This window comes from Oryctolagus cuniculus, chromosome 3, assembly GCF_051225735.1.
Source record: "Oryctolagus cuniculus isolate XC-2025 breed Fujian yellow rabbit chromosome 3, ASM5122573v1, whole genome shotgun sequence".
Classification (NCBI taxonomy): Eukaryota; Metazoa; Chordata; class Mammalia; order Lagomorpha; family Leporidae; genus Oryctolagus; species Oryctolagus cuniculus.
In genome coordinates this window covers 39357477-39378272 of record NC_142869.1, presented here as the reverse complement: position 1 = coordinate 39378272, position 20796 = coordinate 39357477, and the positions used below count along the sequence as shown (strand labels likewise).

The 20796-nt window shown below is 42.5% G+C and overlaps 1 protein-coding gene and 1 pseudogene across 4 annotated transcripts in view; both read left to right on the top strand.

Moving 5' to 3' along the window:
• AOX3 (aldehyde oxidase 3) overlaps positions 1-20796 on the top strand; it is a 129424-nt gene that overhangs the window by 83409 nt on the left and 25219 nt on the right. For all 4 annotated transcript variants that reach the window (XM_089328024.1, XM_089328022.1, XM_089328025.1 and 1 more), the window contains 2 exon segments: positions 11234-11348; positions 18386-18451. In XM_089328024.1, the coding sequence (XP_089184150.1) occupies positions 11234-11348; positions 18386-18451 (181 nt within the window).
• LOC149127319 (small ubiquitin-related modifier 2 pseudogene) lies at positions 8938-9511 on the top strand (annotated as a pseudogene).

The following is a 20796-nucleotide window of genomic DNA, read 5'->3' as shown; positions in this document are numbered from 1 at the left end:
AGGCACTCCAATATGGGACTTGAGAATCCCGAGTGATGTCTTAACCCCTAAGCCAAATACCCGCCTCTGCCCCTTGCTGCTCAGTCCACTCCAACCTGGCTGCCTCTTGCACCACTCTACAGCAACAGGTGTTGTTGAAGTAACAAAATATTTCCCACTAGACTGTTTCTTATACATGCTCAGCAATTCAATCTAGCTTCAAATTTTTGTATTAGGAGTGTAGTTAACTCATGAAGCTCATTTTTGACTGGTTGGGAAAGGAACTGCTTGAAGGACTCTCTTGAGAAGCCTTTTGGAGCCAGATCTGAGTTCAGCTAGAAATAATGCTGAAGTAGATTAGTGATGCCTGCCCTAGGATGCATCAAGGTATGGGATATAGGGGGTAGTCCAAGATCAGATCCTTTACCTTTATTATGTCATTTACTCTTCCTCAAACCGCTCAAGTGGAGGATTCTCACCTCTCTTCATAAATGAGGACATTGAGACTCCAACAGGTGTGCAGTTTGCCCAAGGTCACACGGCTGGCAGGAAGCCAAGCATGGACTCAAACCTATGATGCAAGAGTCCTTTCTTTGTGGCTTCACCACCCTCCTAACTACATCCAAAACAGGTAGGTGGTGCATTCAAAAAAAGCTGCAGGCCAGCGTCGTGGCTCAATAGGCTAATCCTCCGCCTGTGGCCCTGACACACTGGGTTCTAGTCCAGGTCGGGGCGCCGGATTCTGTCCTGGCTGCCCCTCTTCCAGACCAGCTCTCTGCTATGGCCCGGGAGTGCAGTGGAGGATGTTTGGGCCCTGCACCCTCATGGGAGACCAGGAGGAAGTACCTGGCTCCTGCCTTCGGACCAGTGCGGTGCACCGGCTGTGGCGGCCATTGGAGGGTGAACCAACGGCAAAGGAAGACCTTTCTCTCTGTCTCTCTCTCTCTCACTGTCCACTCTGCCTGTTAAAAAAAAAAAAAAAAAAAAAAAACACAACAACAACAACAAAAAAACTGCAGAGCTTGATCATCAGGATCAACGTTTCTAGTAACTCTGTTGTTTTTTGTAAAAATCATAAATGATAGTGAATAGCAAAACAATCACATAGCAATAAGTAGAACATTTCTTGAGTCTTTTTGATAGACCAGACAATATTCTAACTGCCCCCATTTAAGTCTCAACAACTGATGAGGAGTCATTATGATTTCCCCCTTTTAGAATCAGGGAAGCCAAGTCTGCACAGTTGGATCTTCCAGTCATAACGAGGGAGTCAGACTCAGCTCAGGAGCCCATCACCTGCACCCTGCACTATGCTTTGTCCAGTGACTAACAGGTGGTCTTACTTAGAGTGACCATGACTCCCACGTACTTAGCACAGTTCCCAACTAGTTTCATTCCCTAGCATTCTCTAGGGATCAAACAAAATAACCCAAATACTTTATACCTGAGTTATGTTACTGTAATTCTTGATTAAAAAAATTAGCTTGAGGGCCAGCATTGTGGCATAGTGGGTAAACCTGCTGCCTGCAATTCTGGCATCCCATATGGGTGCTGGTTCATGTTTCGGCTGCTCCACTTTGGTTCCAGCACCCTGCTAATGGCCTGGGAAAGTAGCAGAAGATGGCCCAAGTAATTGGGCCCCAGCCAACCCATGTGAAAGACCTGGAAGAAGCTCCTGGCTCCTGGCTTTGGCTTGGCCCAGCCCTGGTTGTTGCCACCATTAGGGAAGTGAACCAGAAGATGGAAGATCTCTCTCTCTCTCTCTCTCTCTCTCTCTCTCTGTAATTCTGACTTTCTTCTTCTTCTTCTTCTTCTTCTTCTTCTTCTTCTTCTTCTTCTTCTTCTTTTAAGATTTATCTATTTAGGGCAGCACCGTGGCTCTCTAGGCTAATCCTCCACCTGTGGCACCGGCACCCGGGTTCTAGTCCCATTTGGAGCACCGGATTCTGTCCCGGTTCCTCCTCTTCCAGTCTAGCTCTCTGCTGTGGCCCTGGAAGGCAGTGGAGGATGGGCCCTGCAACCGCATGGAAGACCAGGAGGAAGCATGTGGTTCCTGGCTTTGGATCGGCACAACGCGCCAGCTGTAGCGGCCATTTGAGGTGTGAACCAACAGAAGGAAGACCTTTCTCTCTCTCTCTCTCTCTCTCTCTCTCTCTCTCTCACCATTTAACTCTGCCTGTCCAAAAAAAAAAAAATTATCTATTTATTTGAAAGTCAGAGTTACACAGAGAGAGAGAGAGAGAGGTCTTCCATCCACTGGCTCACTCCCCAATTGGCTGCAATGGCTGGAGCTGCGCCGATGCGAAGCCAGGAGCCAGGAGCCTCTTCCGGGTCTCCCACGCAGGTGCAGGGGCCCAAGGACTTGGGCCATCCTCCACCACTCTCCCAGGCCATAGCAGAGAGCTGGATCGGAAGAGGAGCAACCAGGACTAGAACTGGCACCCATATGGGATGCCAGTGCTTCAGGCCAGGGTGTTAACCCACTGTGCCACAGTGCCAGCCTCGTAACTCTGACTTTCAAATAAAGTCTCGAAAAAAAAATGGTTTTACAAAACTATAATTCCACAGCCTGTTTCTAATTTTTGAAGGTGATACAAGAAATAACTAATGGAGGAAAGAGTTCCTGGAGTTTTTGTAAAATGCTGTAAAAGTTATAGCTAATTTATTTTAGAATTTAAATTTCTTTTAGAGAGAGACAAAAGCTATGAAAATTTTTGTTTCTTAGTAATATGCTATGATTTTTAAAAATTATATAATAAGCACTAAATAATTGTTTTTTATTTCTTCACCCTGGCAACTGGGAAACTCAAAGTTAATTTGTATATTTAATATAGTTTTCTCATATATAAATTCCTACTCTTACTATTTATTTCATCTCATTTCTTTTTACTTCTATTTTAATGATTTGATTATTGTATTTGTGCCTACCATGAATTTTTTCTGTGAGTAGGCTCATTAAAGGCTCATTTCAGAAGTAAGTAAGTGAAACTGAATACTGATGTTGTTGTACCTGAGTGAGTGCAGAGGAATACTACGCGTTGATAACATTTGTTGGTCCTTTATTGCCAGCGGTGGACAGCAGGCTCATGCCCTAAAGAACTCTCGACCCCAGAGCCCAAAGTAACAGGGTTTATAAAGGCAAAAACCACGAAACCGGGAGGGGAATACATGGTTACTGGAGTCAAGCTAACCTAAAACCTATTTGAAACTAATATCAATTATAATCTTGATAATACAAGTTATAACTTAACAAATTCAATTATAATTTTGACATTAATCCAGGTATTGGCCTAAATCATATATAGGACATAGACAAATTACTAGCTTATCATTAGCTCAGGTGTAGCCTATCTGTTTTTAAGCTTGAGCGATCTTACTGGGGTGTTTCTATGCTTTGCCAAGTGTGATGCAGGGGACTGCTATTGTTTGAGTGTTTTAGGTCATAGTTGCAGACTAGAGAGGGTGCTTTCTCAAGACAGAGTCTCAGGTGCTCCAAAATGGAGTCCGTACTGTGAAGGTGTTACTTCAATGTCTAACATGAATCTCCCATGAGTTGAATTTCTCAGCAGTTAACAGACCCTTCTCCTAACAACCCTTGTGGTGACTGAAAAAGATCATTATTTAGTCAGTTAGTCTTCTCAACAGTAACTGACCACAAAAATTTTAACTCTTTCTTAAATTTTTCAATCACAAATTTACAGAAAAGTTTAAAATATAATTGATAGCATTTTTTTTTATCTTTTATTTAATGAATATAAATTTCCAAAGTACGTCTCATGGGTTACAATGGCTTTCCCCCCCATACCGTCCCTCCCACCCACCACCCTCCCCTTTCCCACTCCCTCTCCCCTTCCATTCACATCAAGATTCATTTTCGATTATCTTAGTATACAGAAGATCAGCTTAGTATACCTTAAGTAAGGATTTCAACAGTTTGTTCCCACACAGAAACATAAAGTGAAAAATAATAGATGATTTTTTTTAAATGATGATGAAATCAGATCAGACCTATTGTCATGTTTAATCCCAGTGAGAGTCAAGTTGGGAATTGATAATTTCTTTTTTTTTTTTTTTTTTTAACAGAAGATCAGTTTAGTGTACATTAAGTAAAGATTTCAATCGTTTGCACCCCCATAGAAACACAAAGTGAAATATACTGTTTGAGTACTCGTTATAGCATTAAGCCTCAGTGTACAGCACATTAAGGACAGAGATCCTACATGAGGAGTAAGTGCACAGTGACTCCTGTTGTTGACTTTACAAATTGACACTCCTGTTTATGGCATCAGTAATCTCCCTATGCACCAGTCATGAGTTTCCAAGGCTATGGAAGCCCCTTGAGTTCTCCGACTCTTATCTTGTTTAGACAAGGTCATAGTCAAAGTGGAGGTTCTCTCCTCCCTTCAGAGAAAGGCACCTCCCTCTTTGAAGACCTGTTCTTTCCACTGGGATCTCACTCACAGAGATCTTTTTGCCAGAGTGTCTTGGCTTTCCATGCCTGAAATACTCTCATGGGCTTTTCAGCCAGATCCGAGTGCCTTTAGGGCTGATTCTGAGGCCAGAGTGCTATTTAGGACATCCGCCATTCTATGAGTCTGATAGCATCTTATTTACATCATTTGCAAGTACATTACTGATAAGATGCCCTATCATTCCTGAACACTTTAGTGTTTCATCCTACACACTGCATAATGCACTCATCAAAATCCAGAAGTTACCACTGGCACATTCCTACCATGTAATCATCCAACACCACTCAAGACTTGCCAATTGTTCCAATCAAACCCTTTATGGAAAAAAGACCCAACACAGAATCTTGCTTTGTGTTCAGTTGTCCTATGACTGTAGTGTCTTTCAGCTGAGATCACACCTTCTGTCTCTCCAGGATATCCATGACCTTGACACTTGTGAAAATCATGGCTAATTATTTTGTGAAACATCTCCCGGTTTGAGTTTGTCTGAGGTTTCCCCATGGTGAGATAGAGGTTGTGTGCTTTGCAGACTATTAGAGCAGTTAGTGACATCTCGTTGCATCCTGTCAGGTGGCACAGGATTTCATCATCCTCTTGATTAAGACAATGTCCTCCAGGCTTCTCCACCTGCTGTGAGGTGGTTTTCCCTGGTGTGTAAGTAAGTGCTCTGGGGGAGATACTTTGAGAGTATTAAATTCCTTGTTCCTCATAAACCTTCCTGTTTACTTATTTGTATAAACTCATGGTTGCTAATTTTATTGAATGGATGCCAATTTCTTACCATCACTCTTTGTCTACCTCTGTTTATCAACCATTTTATTTATATCATTATTTATTTTTTGCTTAGATTACCCTGATTCCAGGACTAAGGCAAGGAAAATGAAAGAGAAGCCTGGAGTATCTAATTGTTTCATAACACAAGGAAGTGCTCCAAAAATGATGGGGACAAATTGTTATTCCTTTTTTTAAGATTTGTTTGTTTATTTGCGAGAGAGAGAGGTCTTCCATTCACTGGTCACTCCCCAAATGGCTGCAATGACCAGAGCTGGGCTGATCTGAGGCCAGGAGCCAGGACCTTCTTCCTGGTCTCCAACGTGAGTACAGGGACCCTAGCACTTGGACCATCTACTACTTTCCCAGGCCATAGCAGAGAGCAGGATCAGATGAGGAGCAGCCAGGACATGAACCAGCACCCATATGGGATGCTGACATTGCAGGAGGCAGTTTTACCTGCTATGCCACAGGGCTAGCCCCTGTTCTTTGTTTCTAAGACCAGTTACCCTGCAATGTAATTGTTCTTTTTACTCTTCTTTAAATATCATTTTGTTTTTCTATATTTCTTGCAACTCAAACATTTTAAAGCCCTCTAGAAGGAGTCCCAGGACACCATCAGTAGAAGATTGCTCCCTGAACTTTGCTTTTTATAGTTCTCAAGTGAGTTTGCAACATTCTGTGTAGTTCTTGAATTCCTTCTACTGCTGACCTGTGACCTGTCCTGCTCTTTATCTGAACGTCAAGTCATATGCAAAGCCAAATGTCATCAGAAAGCCATCCCCACATTTTTACTTCCCTTAGTTTCAAAGCAAAAAATCCTAACAGAAGGGACAGGCTATTCCGGGAGTCCACAGCCATCACATTTCCCCCATAGGCTGGCCCCACAGGAAGCCAAGTAAGAACCAGAAGTTACCTCGAGCAGCAAAGGATCCACTGTATCATAGAGTGTATGTGTGCATATACACATATGCATACACAGAATATTAGCACAAGATGATGATAGAGTTCAGAGAAGAGGAGTCTGGGGCCAGTGCTGTGGCACAATGGGTAAAGCTGCCACCTTCATTGCCAGCATCCCATGTGGGCACTGGTTCGAGCCCTGGCTGCTCCACTTCCAATCCAGCTCTCTGCTATGGCCTGGGAAAGCAGTAGAAGATGGCCCAAGTCTTTGGGCCCCTGCACCCCCATGGGAGACCCGGAAGAAGCTCCTGGCTCCTGGCTTCAGATTGGTGCATCTCCAGCCATTGCAGCCAATTGGGGCATGAACCAGTGTATGAAAGACCTCTCTTTCTCCCTCTGTCCCCCCCAACCCCGTGCCTTTCCTTCTCTCGCAGTATAACTTTGACTTTCAAGTAAATAAATAAATCTTAAAGAGAGAGAGGAGTCAGAGTGTCTGAGAAAGGGAGAGAGAGAGAGAGAGAGGATGGAAAGTTGATAGAAATATGAAGAAAGTCTCACTCACAAGATTTCCATTTCTCTAATACCATCATCATTGTTTAATATGAGCTCCTTTGTCCAGATGATCCTGTCAAACAATCTTAAGAAGAATCACCAAAATTTTGGCAAATAATAAAAACATTGGTGGGGGCATAAAATGAAAGAAAATTGCCCAAAGATGAGGATCATTTCAAAATCACATAGGCAGGTAAAACGTACCCAATAGGAGACATTTTGATGATGTGTTACTGTAAAGATACAGCCCCAAGTCAGGGCAGGAGATGGAAAGGAGAACCTGTATAATCAAATGAGAACATCAGATGATGCCTGTTCACATACCAGATGTCTAGAAAAGATGTCACTAAGAAACAGTTAAAAAGAGCAGGCACCCTGTTGTTCATACTGTAACTTGTGAAAACAGCCTGGACAGATCTGGCCATCCAGCTGTGGCGATGAGGCCTGTGAAGATATTTCCATTGGGCAGTGGTCAAGAGAATGTCACATCTAACGATTTGTGTGCTTTGGGTGAGCATCAGGTCAACATTTTTTTTCATACTTGCAGCATTTTTAAATTTAAATTGTGTGTTTCATGTATTTCATATAATATGCAGTTCACATGTACTGCTGGAGCCAAGCACCAGATGGACCCGCCCAAGCCGTGGTTGTGTTAGGACATCACACTTGCAAATCATGTCTACTGCTGCGCATTCACCTGGAGACACTTAGCATTAGAGAGTTTTCCAGAGCGGTGTTAAGCGGAACAGCAAGAGTTCTCCACACGACAAAAACAACAGCTTGTCTGTCTGCCCGTTTTACAACAATCTACAATAAAGTGAAGAAAGGACTGAAATTCGTCTCTACCGCATTAGTATTAGTTCTGACCAAGAGAATATGTTTCAAACTCAAGGTTGAAGATCGGATTATTGGTTTTCTTCACGGAGGCGGAAGTGGGCATGGGAGGAAATACGAGAGAGGGAGGGAGAGAGAGAATATTAAATGTGCACACTGGAATAAACACGCAAGGACATAGAACTCAGACAAAGCAGATTATTTTGAAGAATGGCTTTAAGAAGCTGGTTATTGAACGCAGTTGCAAAAGGACAAATACTGCAAGATCCCACTTCTTTTTTTTTTTTTTTTTAAGATTTTGTTTATTTGAGAGGTAGAGTTACAGACAGAGAAGGAGAGACAGAGAGAGAGGTTCATCTGCTTCGTTCACTCCCCAAGTGGCCACAATGGCTGGAGCTGGGCCTGTCCAAAGCCAGGAACCAGGAGCTTGGTGCATATATGGGGTGCCGGCACTGCAGGTGGAGGCTTAGCCTACTCTGTGCATCGTATATATTTGCCAGCCCCCGAGCAAGATTCCACTTCAATGAGTTCACTAGAGCAGTCAAAATCATGGAAACAGAAAGTAGAATGGGCTTGCCAGGGCCTCGGGGGAGCAAGGAACGAGGCTTCAGTGTTCAGTGGGTGCAGAGTTTCAGTTGGGGGAGATGGGAAAGTTCTGGAGACAGATGGTGGTGACAGTGTGAACATACTGAGAACCACACCCCTGGACTCTTAAAGGTGGCTAAGATGGTAACCTGTGTTAGGTGAGTATAATTAACCACAGTTTTTCAAGAAGTTGGCTTATTTTGTTAGTTAGTCTTTTTTGAATAGACTACAATGAAATTGGTATTTGCAAGTTGCCTAGAGAGACTTGTAGGACCCCCCTATTATGTTCCTGTTGAAATAAACAACATCACTAGTCAAAGCTCTTCACTGCAGAAGGCTTTGTCTACTCGGCTGAAAAGACTTCTGTTGAAACTTCCACTCAACTGCTGGATATATTGAAATAGTGCCCGTCTTTGGCAGTATTGTATACCTTTCAACTCCATGATGCCTCGTATAATGAGTGTATGTAAGTCTGCATTGTTGGACTGTCATAGCATCAGAGAGGAGGAGTTGCCATTGTTTATGTGCAGGATCTGATAAACTGTGTTTGACAGCAAATTATTTTTCAGCTGTCTGCTGTGCACAGACTTAGTTACTTTTAGTTCGATCTGCAAGAAATACTCTGCAAGCCTTGTAGTATAAAGAAACAAGTAGTTTATTTAAGTAGCAAATTTTTAGAGTAGGGCAGAGAGAGAGAGAAAGAAGGTTGGGGGGAGTCCCTAAGAGTAGGGACTCAACCCCGGAATTTACCACTAGGCAATCTTCACACAGCACCGGAAAAGGATCCATACTGAGAACCAAACATCATCAGTAATCATCACGGGCAACACCCAGCACCGGAAAAGCATCCCTACTGCTCTCCTTCGTCCACCGCTGCCGCCTCCTTCTTCTGCCGCTCCTGGTGCTGCTCGTGTGCTCATTCGGTGTGGACCTGGTACCTCTTTTGTGAAGCGGCAGCTGAGGAGACTCCGGCGCTCGCCATGGCCGACGAAAAGCCCAAGGAAGGAGTCAAGACTGAGAACAACGTTGAGAACAACGATCATATTAATTTGAAGGTGGCAGGGCAGGATGGTTCTGTGGTGCAGTTTAAGAGGCATACACCACTTAGTAAACTAGTGAAAGCCTATTGTGAACGACAGGGTTTGTCAATGAGGCAGATCAGATTCCGATTTGATGGGCAGCCAATCAATGAATCAGACACACCTGCACAGTTGGAAATGGAGGACGAGGATTGATGTGTTCCAGCAGCAGACGGGCAGTGTCTACTGAAAAGGGAACCCGCTGCTTTACTCCAGAGCTCTGTCCTTCAGACCAAGAACACATTCTCAGCCAGAAAACTGCGACTGGGTTCCACCACACCCTGACTACTGCAGCATAGTCTCTATTCTTTCATTTCCCCTCCCCATTCCTTTATTGTACACAAAGTAACTGGTGTATGTGCACAAGCATATTGCATTTTTTCTTTTCTTTCTCTCCTTTTTTTGTTAAACTAAATGGCCAATGGTATGTTTTGATTGACATCAAATGGAGATGGAATGGGGAAAAATCCTGGTTCTGTGAAAATACCCCCTTTCTCCATGATGGCATGCTCATTCAGCTCTTATCTTTATATTCCAGTAAGTTATTTTGCTCCCACTGTTTTAACAACAACAACAACAACAAAAAATCAACAACATAAAAATCCTTGCATACCTTGTTTGATTGGAGAATTTTAATGTTTTTCATTTATCATTGTAAAACCAAGGACAATTTTATAACTTTTTTGTACATAGCTGTTACATGTAGGGCAATCTGTCTTTAAGTAGGGGTAAATTACTCTTAAAAAAAATGAATCCTAGATAGTTTTCCCTTCAAGTCAAGCGTCTTGTTGTTTAAATAAACTTCTTGTTTAAAATGGAAAAAAAAAAAAAAAGGATCCCTACTGAGAACTAAGCATCACGGGCACGTTCAACGTCCAGCATGACTGCGTGCTCCCCCGGGATGGAACAGCAGCAGCAGCGGCTTGCTCTGGCTCCCTCTTAAAGCCCACAAGGACAAAGGGGGCTCATTGCCAGGATTTTAGGCAAGCAGTGCATCCCTTCTCGGATCTTGGCCGGAGAGCCGAGACACGAAGCATGCCCACCTGTTTATCAGAAACATTCCTCTATCCTCCTCCCCGGGAACTGGCCAGGCTCCCAAGGAGCAGGAGAAGGTCATCCGGCAGACAAGTTACTTGTTTACCAGAGCCGAACGTAGATACAAGCCTCTTCATCCTAAACATTTGTCCTTACACTGTGTTACCAGTTTATCTTAGCCTCGCTTCCTGAAAAATACATACTCAATGCCAGCAACTTGCCCACCAACTGACGGAAGAGTTTAAAAGAAAAATATTTTGGATTTTTGTTCTTTCCCAGTTGTGGTCATTTAAGATGTGTTTGGAAATTTTCAAAAATACATTTATGTGGTGGAGTAGATTTAAAAAATGTTTTAACTTTTTTTCTAGTTAAAAATAGATCCAGGACAAGCATTTGGCCTAGTGGTTAAGACACTGGTTAGGCTGCACACATCCCACATAGAGGGACCTGGGCTTGATCCCTGGTCTGGCTCCTGACTCCAGCTTCCTGCTCATGCAGGCTTGGAGTCAGCAGTGATGGCTCAAGTAGTTGGATTCCTGCCAACATGGGAGACTCGATTTAGTCCCCAGTTCCTGGTTTTGGCCCCCACTTCACCTCACCCCAGCCATTATGGGCATTTGAGGAGTGAATCAGTGGATGAGTGGATGGGAAACACTCTCTCTCTCTCTCTCTCTCTTTCTCTCTTCCTTCTTCCCTGCCTCCCTCCTTCCTCCTCTCAAATAAATAAATGATAGATAGATAGGTGATAGATGGATGGATGGATGGGTGGGTGGATGGATAGATAGATAGAAGTAGTGCCTCCTTTGTTGAAATTCCACATAGGAAGTGGATCCTTCTACTCGTGGTGGGTTCATGTCCCTTATTCTTTGCTCTAAGTACTTAGTAAAATCTGGAGAAGCATAGCACTCTGTCTATGTGGCACTGGACTTTTTTAAGCCGAGATGATTCCTCTGATTTCAAGCTTCTTAGAGAAAACCCCGCTTCCAAGCCCATGACCTAACCACAGACTGTGTCTTGTCTCAGAGGTTACGAGGCTCGCATGGACTGGGAGAAGGGAGAAGGTGACATATTTCCTTACTTTGTTTTTGGAGCTGCTTGTTCTGAGGTTGAAATAGACTGTCTGACGGGTGCCCATAAGGTAAGTGACAAATATCACATCACTGACATTATACATTTTTAATAAAATGTGTTGAGACTTATCATTATGGCCTATCTATACATACATATTCAATACTCATTTGGTGTCAGCAAGAATATGGGGAAAAATGAGTAGTTTCACATAGTGTTGGCCCTAATTTATTCAAATGATGTAACCTTTCTTGAAATATACATCATATGTCTTTCTTTGTATCATTTACAATTTGAATCAATGATAACATTACTGGGTATTTTTCCTAACTCAGCCTGAGCTGGGCAGAAAGCTAAAGAGGTAGTCTGGGAAAGTGTCCAGAGAAAATGACCTAGATAAGTTGAACTGGCAGAAAAAAGCTGAAGAGGTGCCAGATGGGGGCTTATCACACAGACAAAGCACCTGTCCGTGGTGTCAGGGAACACAGGTGGTGCCACTCAGAGAAGGCAAAGCATGAATCCCAGAAAGTGCAGCTGGGATTTAGGAATCAGAGACCCTGTTCCATTCTTCAGGGATGAGGAGCCAATGAGGATTGTGACCAGAAGAAATTCACAATTAAGGCTATGATTTGGATGAGGATGAGTCAATCTACCAGCTGTGTGGAGCATGCGTTTTTTAAATTTGTATTTATTTAGTTAGTTGGTTTTTTACAGGCTCAGTATTGTCTAGATACAGTTCAAAGAATAGAATGATATTCCCTTTCTCCCTCCCTCCCTTCCTCTCCTCCCTGTCTCCCACTCCCCCTCCCTCCCCCCTCCCCCTTCCTCCTTCCTCCCCTTCACTTTTGAGATAACATTTCTTTAATTGACATTACTGTTAAGGGCTTCAGGCGCCGTTAAATAAAGGGCTCAACAAGTAAAAAAGCAAAAAGACCCTAGTTCAGTGGAAACATAGGCAAGGGCTGTAAACAATAATCAAATGGAAAAATGACAATTTCACCCATATGCAATAAATTTCAAAGTAATCATAGACAATTAAACTATAGTAGTATAACATTCTTAGCCATTAGTTTGACGAAAGTGTAAAACAAAGTTTGACATAACTATATTTGCAATACTGATACACGCAGGCATTTCTTTCTTCTTTTGTGTTTGTTTTTTACTCTTAGCTCCCACATACAAGGGAGAACATGTAGCATTTGTTTTTCTGGGTCCAGCTTATTTCACTCAACATGATGTCTTCCAGTTGCATCGATTTTTGCTGCAGATGGTAGAATTCCATTCTTTTTTATAGTTGATTAATATTCCATTGTATATATATCAAATTTTCTTTATCCATTCAGCTCACGATGGACACCTTGGTTGACTCCATATTTGGCTATTGTGTATACATAGTGAAGCAGGTATCTCTTTTTTTTGGGGGGGAGGGGTTTGTTTTTTTATTCAATACATTCTAATCAAAGAGTAACAGCAGTAAATAAACACTTTGAAAAACAGGCAGGTATCCCCCTATCTCTGGAAGAAAATTAAGTCCGAGTATTTATTCTACATGGTAGAAGGGAGACAATGAAGCGGTATCTCTTTGATACAACATATTCCTCCTGTCTTTGGGTATATACAAAGAAGTGGGATTGCTGGATCATATGGCAAGTTCATTACTGGTTTTTAGAGAAATCTCCACACTGTTTTCCAGAGTGACTGCATGGACTTACACTCCCACCAGCAGTGTAGAAGGGTTCCCTTTTGTCCACTTCCTCGCCAGCACCTGTTACTCTCCATCTTTTGGATTTTAGCCATTCTGACAGGGGTGAGGGGATGTCTCGTTATTGTTTAGATTTGCATTTCCCTGAGGGCTAGTGAAGTTGAGCACTTTTTTCACATACTTGTTGGGATTTTTATTGCTTCTTTTTTAAAAAAAGATTTATTTTATTTATTTGAAAGACAGTGTTACAAAGAGAGGTAGAGACAGAGAGAGGGGTCTTCCATCCGCTAGTTCATTCCCCAGATGGCCTCAACGGCTGGAGCTGCACCAATCTGAAGCCAGGAGCCAGGAGCTTCTTCCTGGTCTCCCATGTGGGTGCAGGGGCCCAAGGACCTGGGCCATCCTCCACTGCCTTCCCAGGCCATAGCAGAGAGCTGGTTTGGAAGAGGAGCAGCTGGGACTAGCACCGACGCCCATATGGGATGCCAGCGCTTCAGGCCAGGGCTTTAACCGGCTGCACCACAGTGCTGGCACTTATATTTCTTCTTTTGAGAACTGTCTGCTGAGGTTCTTTGCCCATTTCTTAACTGGACTGGCAGTTTTTTGTGATCGCGATATTCAAGCAGCTGATATATTCTGAATATTAATCCTCTGTCAGGTAGCTCCTAAGTATTTTTCCCCACTCTGTTGGGTGTCTCTTCACTCTATTGATCATTTCCTCTACTGTACAGAAGTTTCTGAGGCTGATATAATTCCATTTGTTAAGTTTTGTTTTTGTTGCTGTTTTTTAGGGTTCTTATCCAGGGCCTGGTCCACGTCTGGCCCATAACAGGTGCTCTATAAATGGTCACTGAGTTAGTGAATGTCTAGTTTTATTTGTAGAACTATCAATACATTGTTCTAACAACTGTATCCCACAAATATGCTTATGTATAACATTAGCATTTGTATGTTCCTTCGAAAGTAAGGAAGACCTTTTTAGTATCTTACCTCATTAATCTCTGTAATGACTCCATGAGGTAGATTTTATTATGGAAATTCTATTTTTAAAAAAATTTATTTGTTTTATCAATTATCAATTGAGAGACAGACATAGATCTTCTATCTGCTGGTTAACTTCCCTTGTGGTGAATAAAACTCCCCTAGCTAAACCAGCAACCTGGAACTCAATCCAAGTCTCCCACTTAAGTATCAGGGACCCAAGACCCTGAGCCATCGTCTGCTGCCTGCCAGGATGGGCATTAGCAGGAAGCTGGTTAAGAAGTGGAGCTGGGAGTTGAAGATGTGGGTGTCCCAAATGGTCATCTAACTGCTACCCCAAACATCCACCCAAGATTCCCTTTTTACAGATGACTTTGAGAAGACAGAGGCTCAAAGCAAGTAAAGGACCAGGTCAAAGTTACAGACAGTGAATGATGTAGTAAAGACTCAAAAACAGAGTATCTGGCTCTACTTGCCATACTCTCTTCACATATCACAGTAATTCCAGGTTTTCCACAAAGTGAGCATTAAACTACCACAAATGGCAAATCCACATCCAGTTCATCCACCATTCACTAGTTCACAGCAGGGAGGAGCTACCTAAGTGCTGGATACAGTGCCTTTCCATGTGGGTAGCGTACTTTGTCATTCTGTCCTAGCTGGAGAGAAAGCCACAGACTTCTAATTTTTATTTCCTCTGGAAAGACTCCGTCCTTTGAAAACCTCCTAGGAAGTGCACAGTGGCTGTGGCCCACAACAGGAACATGTAGGTCGGGTGGGACCCAAGGGACAGGAGCCTGCTGGCAAGTCAACATCTTCATAGAAATTTGGAACTCGATCCCAAGTCCTCCTAGCTGGGCTCGCACTGCACTGTATTCTGAGCGCTGGGAATACTTTCTCCCAGACACTGACGTCCTGTACGACACGGCACCTGCTCTTGAGGTACTCAGGGTGAGAGGGAGGGTGACAGCCCATTGCGCCAGAGCAGTCACAAGCCTGTAGTTTGGCTGCATCAACAGGCCTATGTATCAAACAGCCGGGTATTTGTTGGTGACCTTGGGCTAGCGATAGAATGTTCTTACCCCTTCATTTCCTCACCTGTGGAGTGGAGTTCACGGATCCTGTGGGAGGAAGCCTTAGGCCCACCACACTCTAGGATGGAAAATAGATGCAAGCAGCCAGGAATTGAATTCTTCAGGGGAAGAAGTGGTTTGGAAGGCCACCCTCTCCACGGTAGGAGGTCAGGATTCTACTCACCGAGAAAAACAGGGACTGAGGCCCAGATTCCTGAACATACCTGGATCTGAAGAAGGCAGCAGTTCCTGTCTGGAAACTAGGAAGTGGCCCAGCCGGGAGCAGTATCCCCAAGGCCTAATGCCCAGAAGCTGCCAACAGAGACCTGGTTCCTAACCAAGGAACCAGATGACAGCAACCACAAAGCTGCCAGGGCGGAGTGGCAAAGGGGGCAAAGTCAACAGCATCTCCACAGAGGATGAGCTTGCAGACTACATTTTAAAAACACACAGTGGTTTGGGGCCAGTGCCGTGGCATACTAGGTTAATCCTCCGCCTGCGGCACCAGCATCCCATTTGGGTGCCGGGTTCTAGTCCCAGTTGCTCCTCTTCCAGTCCAGCTCTCTGCTGTGGCCTGGGAAGGCAGTAGAGGATGGCCCAAGTGCTTGGGCCCCTGCACCACATGGGAGACCAGGAGGAAGCACCTGGCTCCTGGCTTCGGATCGGCGCAGTTCCAGCCGTGGCAGCCACTTGGGGGGTGAACCAACGGAAGGAAGACCTTTCTCTCTGTCTCTCTCACTATTTAACTCTACCTGTCAAATAAATAAATAAATAAATAATCTTTAAAAAAAAACCACAATGGTTTTAAAATAAAATGCCATTAAACACAGCCAGTGGGAGAATTTAGCAAAGTGATAAGTCTAGCAAAGTGAAATGACTTCAAGGTAAATATAGTTTAAAGGGTGAGCCCTTGGCCTAGCCGCTAAGATGCCAGCTGGGGTGTTGGCATCCCACATAGGAGTGCTTGGGTTCAAGTCCTGGCTGTGCTCCTGATTCTAGGTTTCTACTAGCTCATGCCCTGGGAGACAGCGGGTGATGGCTCAAGTAGTTGGGTCTCTGCCACCCATGTGACTGATCTAGATGGAGTCCCCAGATCCTGGCTCCATTGCAGGCTTTTGAAGAATGAATCAGTGGATGGGAGCTGCTCTGTCTGTCTGTTTCTCTCTCTTTCTCTCCCCACTCCCTACTGAAACAAATAAAATAAATAAATAATAGATACAAAATTTAAAGAGAAATAAATGAAAGATTCTCAAAGAAGTGTTTCTATTTTTTCCAAAACTAGGAGGCTATGATGAAAGTTGGTGACCTTGAATCAAACACATGGACATGGCCAATAAAATATCTGATAATGACAGCACAGGGCAGGCATTGTATCTGTTATGTATTTTATGAATAACTAGAAGAGAGGTACTCAAAGGCTCCAAACATTAAGTAATGACAAGACGAGGGGGGCACTCATTCCCTGATTTGATCCCTGTGTATTATACACATTTAGTGAAGTGTCACACTGTCTCCTAAAAGTATATATAATTGTTATTAGTGAAAAAAATCTAGTGTTTAAGAAGATAGACTGCTAACTAGCCTCATTTCATCATCTCACTTTGAATACATATATCAAAATATCACACTGTGCCCCGTAAACATGTACGGTTAAAATAATAATAAACGAGTTTTATATCCTGATAATGAAAAATGTAGTGATGAACTTAGAAAACTTGAGGCCATATTGATTTAAAAAGAGAATTAGTGAATTGAAAAACCATACTGAAAAATTCACTAAGAATATAGAGCAGCAAGATGAAGAGATGAAAAAATATGATAGAGAAATAGAAAATAGGCAAGACACACTGAAATGGCCTGGCAACAAGCTAACAGAAATTTTAAAAGTGTAAAATACCGGAACAGCAGAGAGATGGTAGCTGAGAATTTTGTAGAAATGACAGAGATAGAAAAGTCAAAATGTATACTAAGTGCTAAATGGAGTTGATAAAAATAAATCCACATCTAGACACATTATAGTAATGGGTAGAATATAGAAAATATTTTAGAAATCCACCAACTTAAAAAGACAGATTATTTATAACAGACGGACACCAGGATTTTTTTCAGCAACTCTGATGGCAGAAAATGATGGAGCAACATCTATAAAAGGCTAAGGGGAAATCATCCTCATGAACTGTTCTTTTTTTAAAAAAAAAATATTTATTTATTTGAAAGACAGAATTACAGAATGATAGGGACAGAAAGAGAGGGAGAGAAGGGGGAGGAGGAGAGAGAGAGATTCCATCCACTGATTCACTTCCCAAATGGCCACAACAGCCAGGCCTGGGCCCGGTGCCTCGATCTCCATCTGGGTCTCTCACATGGATGGCAGGAGCCCAAGGACTTGGGCCATCTTCTGCTACTTTCCTAGGCTCATTAACAGGGAGCTGGATCAGAACAGGAGCAACCGGGACACGAACCGGTGCTCACGGGGGATGCCAGCACTGCAGGCAGTGGCTTCACCTGCTGTGCCAGAACACCGGCCTCCTCTGGGGCCTTTTCTAAAAGGGCTTCTCAAATACAAATCCTCACGGAAAGAAACAACCAAGAAATCATCAGGGATAAGTAGGATACAAGAAGCAAAGCTCTGGAGGGTAGGAAAAGAGTATGAAAGTCCATCTTCTGTGGGTGTTTGTGTGAATTCAATATGATACCATCTGGAGTTACAGCAGTATGATTTATAAAGAACTAAGTAATAAATGGTACCTAGGCTAAAGACAAACTTGCTATGTATTTGCATCATAAGAGGGTTAAATATTTTAAAACTTTTCCATGATACTATTATTTTTAAATGGTCATTCTGTGTCCTTTGCTATTTACTTCAATTTTTGTCCTTCATAAGTATATATATACATATATATGTATATATATGTTTATAAAGTCTTATCTGTGTATATAATTTTCTAGCCTGCTTTTTTTTACTTGATATGCTGCTACCACACCCATTTGACACAGTATTGCATCATCTTCACCATCATTATTTTAAATGATTGCATAACATTAAGATGAAAATCTGCAATTTTAACAAGAGTTAGACTAGTATGAGATATTTGTAAACTTTAAAAATCCCAGAAAAATTTTTAAATGCCAAGGACTGTACAATCATTGCTTAATGTACAAACCTCTGATTTTTATTTATTCCATAAAATACATTTTAACTGGCAATATTTGGAACGTTTGACTTTTACCAGGAGTCAAGTTTTCTGTAGCATTTTTTGGTCACCTTTTAAACCTCAGTACGGAAAAATCTTATTGCTGATAAAATGTGGTATGTACTCTAACCATTGGCTTGTTTTTCATTATCTACAGAACATCAGAACTGATATCGTCATAGATGCTTCTTTCAGTATAAATCCTGCTGTGGACATAGGACAGGTATGTTCACACCTTATTCTAAGTTATCAGTGAATTAATATCTGAATGATTCATATACAAATCACACACTAGTTTATCTGTTCTAGCTACAGGTTGAGAAAAGCAACTCTTCAGTTTTCTGGGTGTCACTAAATAGTACGTTCTACTAGTTAAAAGTATTCCTTGTCTTTTTCCCTTTATCTTACAGATAATAAGTGAAGGGAATGCCTTGGGTTACATTTGTTCATTCAACTTTTATGGATGATGTAGATGAAAAACCCTGGCAGGCCCACTGAATCAAGTGGGGCCCAGGAATCTGTGTTTTCAACAGATGTTTTCAGGAGTGTGTGGCATCTGCTGATAGATAACAGACAGCACTAACTGATGACCTGAGAACCAGTTAGGAAGTCAGCACAGATAGGGAAGAGAGACAAGAGGCTTAAACTAGGACACTGGAAGGAAGAAGACGGATGTTCAGAAATACTTAGGAGATAAAATCAGCAACTCTCTGGGGTTGTTGAAAAGAAGCAGTAGTGGGGGAGGTGGAGAATCAAGAATAGATCCAAATTTCCAGCACCAAGCATGTGTTCAGCTTTGTACTGTTCACTTCAAGACATCTGTGAGAGATCCAAGGGGGAGTGTCAAGAAGAAAGTTCCATGTCCAAGTTCAAAGTTCAGGGCTTGAGCTAAAGAAACCCATCTGGGAGTGATCCACGGGAAAGTTGGAGTTGAAAGAAAACACAAAGTCAGGATTGCAGGGGGTAGGTGGGGAGTGGGCCAAGGATGAAAAGGTGAGGTTCCTAACTCCACAGTAAAGAGTAATATAATCACATTTATTGGCATCCAAATGTTACCCAAATCTATTAGCATATCACAAATAGGAGCGAGGCAAATGTTTGAAAGTACATTTCCACATAACCTTCACAGTTCCTATCATTGATTCTTCTTGAGTCTCATTTTCATCAGGATAAATTCTATTTAAATTGCTATTGAATTAAAAATACAGTAGATAGTATTAGAATTTAGTCCTTGGGATGACAGAAAAAGGAGGACTGATGCTAGGAGGTGAGCCCACTGCTGAAGAAATTTACTGAGAAAGTTTCCCCTGGGAGAAGACAGATCCGTGACTTTGGCGGCCATCCGCCAACTTGGAAAGGACCCAGGTAACTGGAAAGAGAGCTGGAGAGTTATCCTTCTGCTGTTGAATGACTCTGGGATGAATGAACCTTGCTCCAGAGGAAGGGCCGCAGGACAAGTGGGCATGTGGTTCAAAAATCAGTGCAATGTAAATGACTTATCAAACCACTGAAATTAGTTTTATCTTTTTTTTTTTTTTTTTTTTTTTTTTTTTTTTAGATTTTTAGATTTATTAGAGTCAAAGACCTCCAGCCAGAGCAGCATGGAGGGGGGCTTCCAAGAGAGGAAAGAACCCAAAGAACCTTGTAGCACTGGGGTTTTTAAGTACAATTTTGAAGGGAAAAAAAAAAAAACACTTGACAGATTGGCATTCAGTTACCAGGTAGGGACAAAACACAAAGGACCTGATTTATAATCCTTTATCCTGTCTGGCTTGCTCATGATGAAACAAAAAACCATCCAGAAGGGTGGGATAGATAACTTGTTTTCACAATAAACTGAGCTCAGGTGTAATTACCCCTCCCTTGCTAGTCTCATGATAAATTTGGAGATTTGAAGGAATGAGAACATTTTGTTCTAAAGATAATGTTCTTTTGGGGAAGGAAGCAAATATTTTACACCCCAAATTCCACTGGGACACCCTGACTACCTATTAACCCATCTGATTCTTTACATCCCTCCTTAACATGAATGTTCCCTGACATCTGTTGGGGGTACTGGGCAATGATCGCTCTCTCTGCTTCATGCTGCAAAGGGCTGTCTTTGGGAAGGGGAGTCAAGACAGGGTTGCAGCAGGAGGTGGCTTCTCCAGGGGGATGCAGTGCCAGCGGCAGGAACTGCTTCTGTGGGAGGTTTCCTGTGCATGGCCACCTAGAATATTGCTTTTTCAAGTCTGGAGAAAATGAATTTAACAAACAGTTTTAAATCACAGGATCTAAAACAACAGAGGACAGAGTCATTGTTGGAGGCCCTAAGAAAGGTGTCTAAACCATGAGCAAGTTTGTTTTTTTTTTTTTTTTTTTTCACTGAGCGGCAAATAGAAACTAACAAAGGCTTGAAAATAATCAGGTGGGCTTTAAGGTCTTCCCAGTCATGAGGCTCAGACCTATCTTTCTGCTTACATGGGGTACATCATAAGGGAGGTACCCTGTTGCCTTTCATTACCTAGCTGGCCTGGGAGCAGAGCTGGCTCAGAGAGAACGAAAAACATTTTTAGCTAATATACAGTT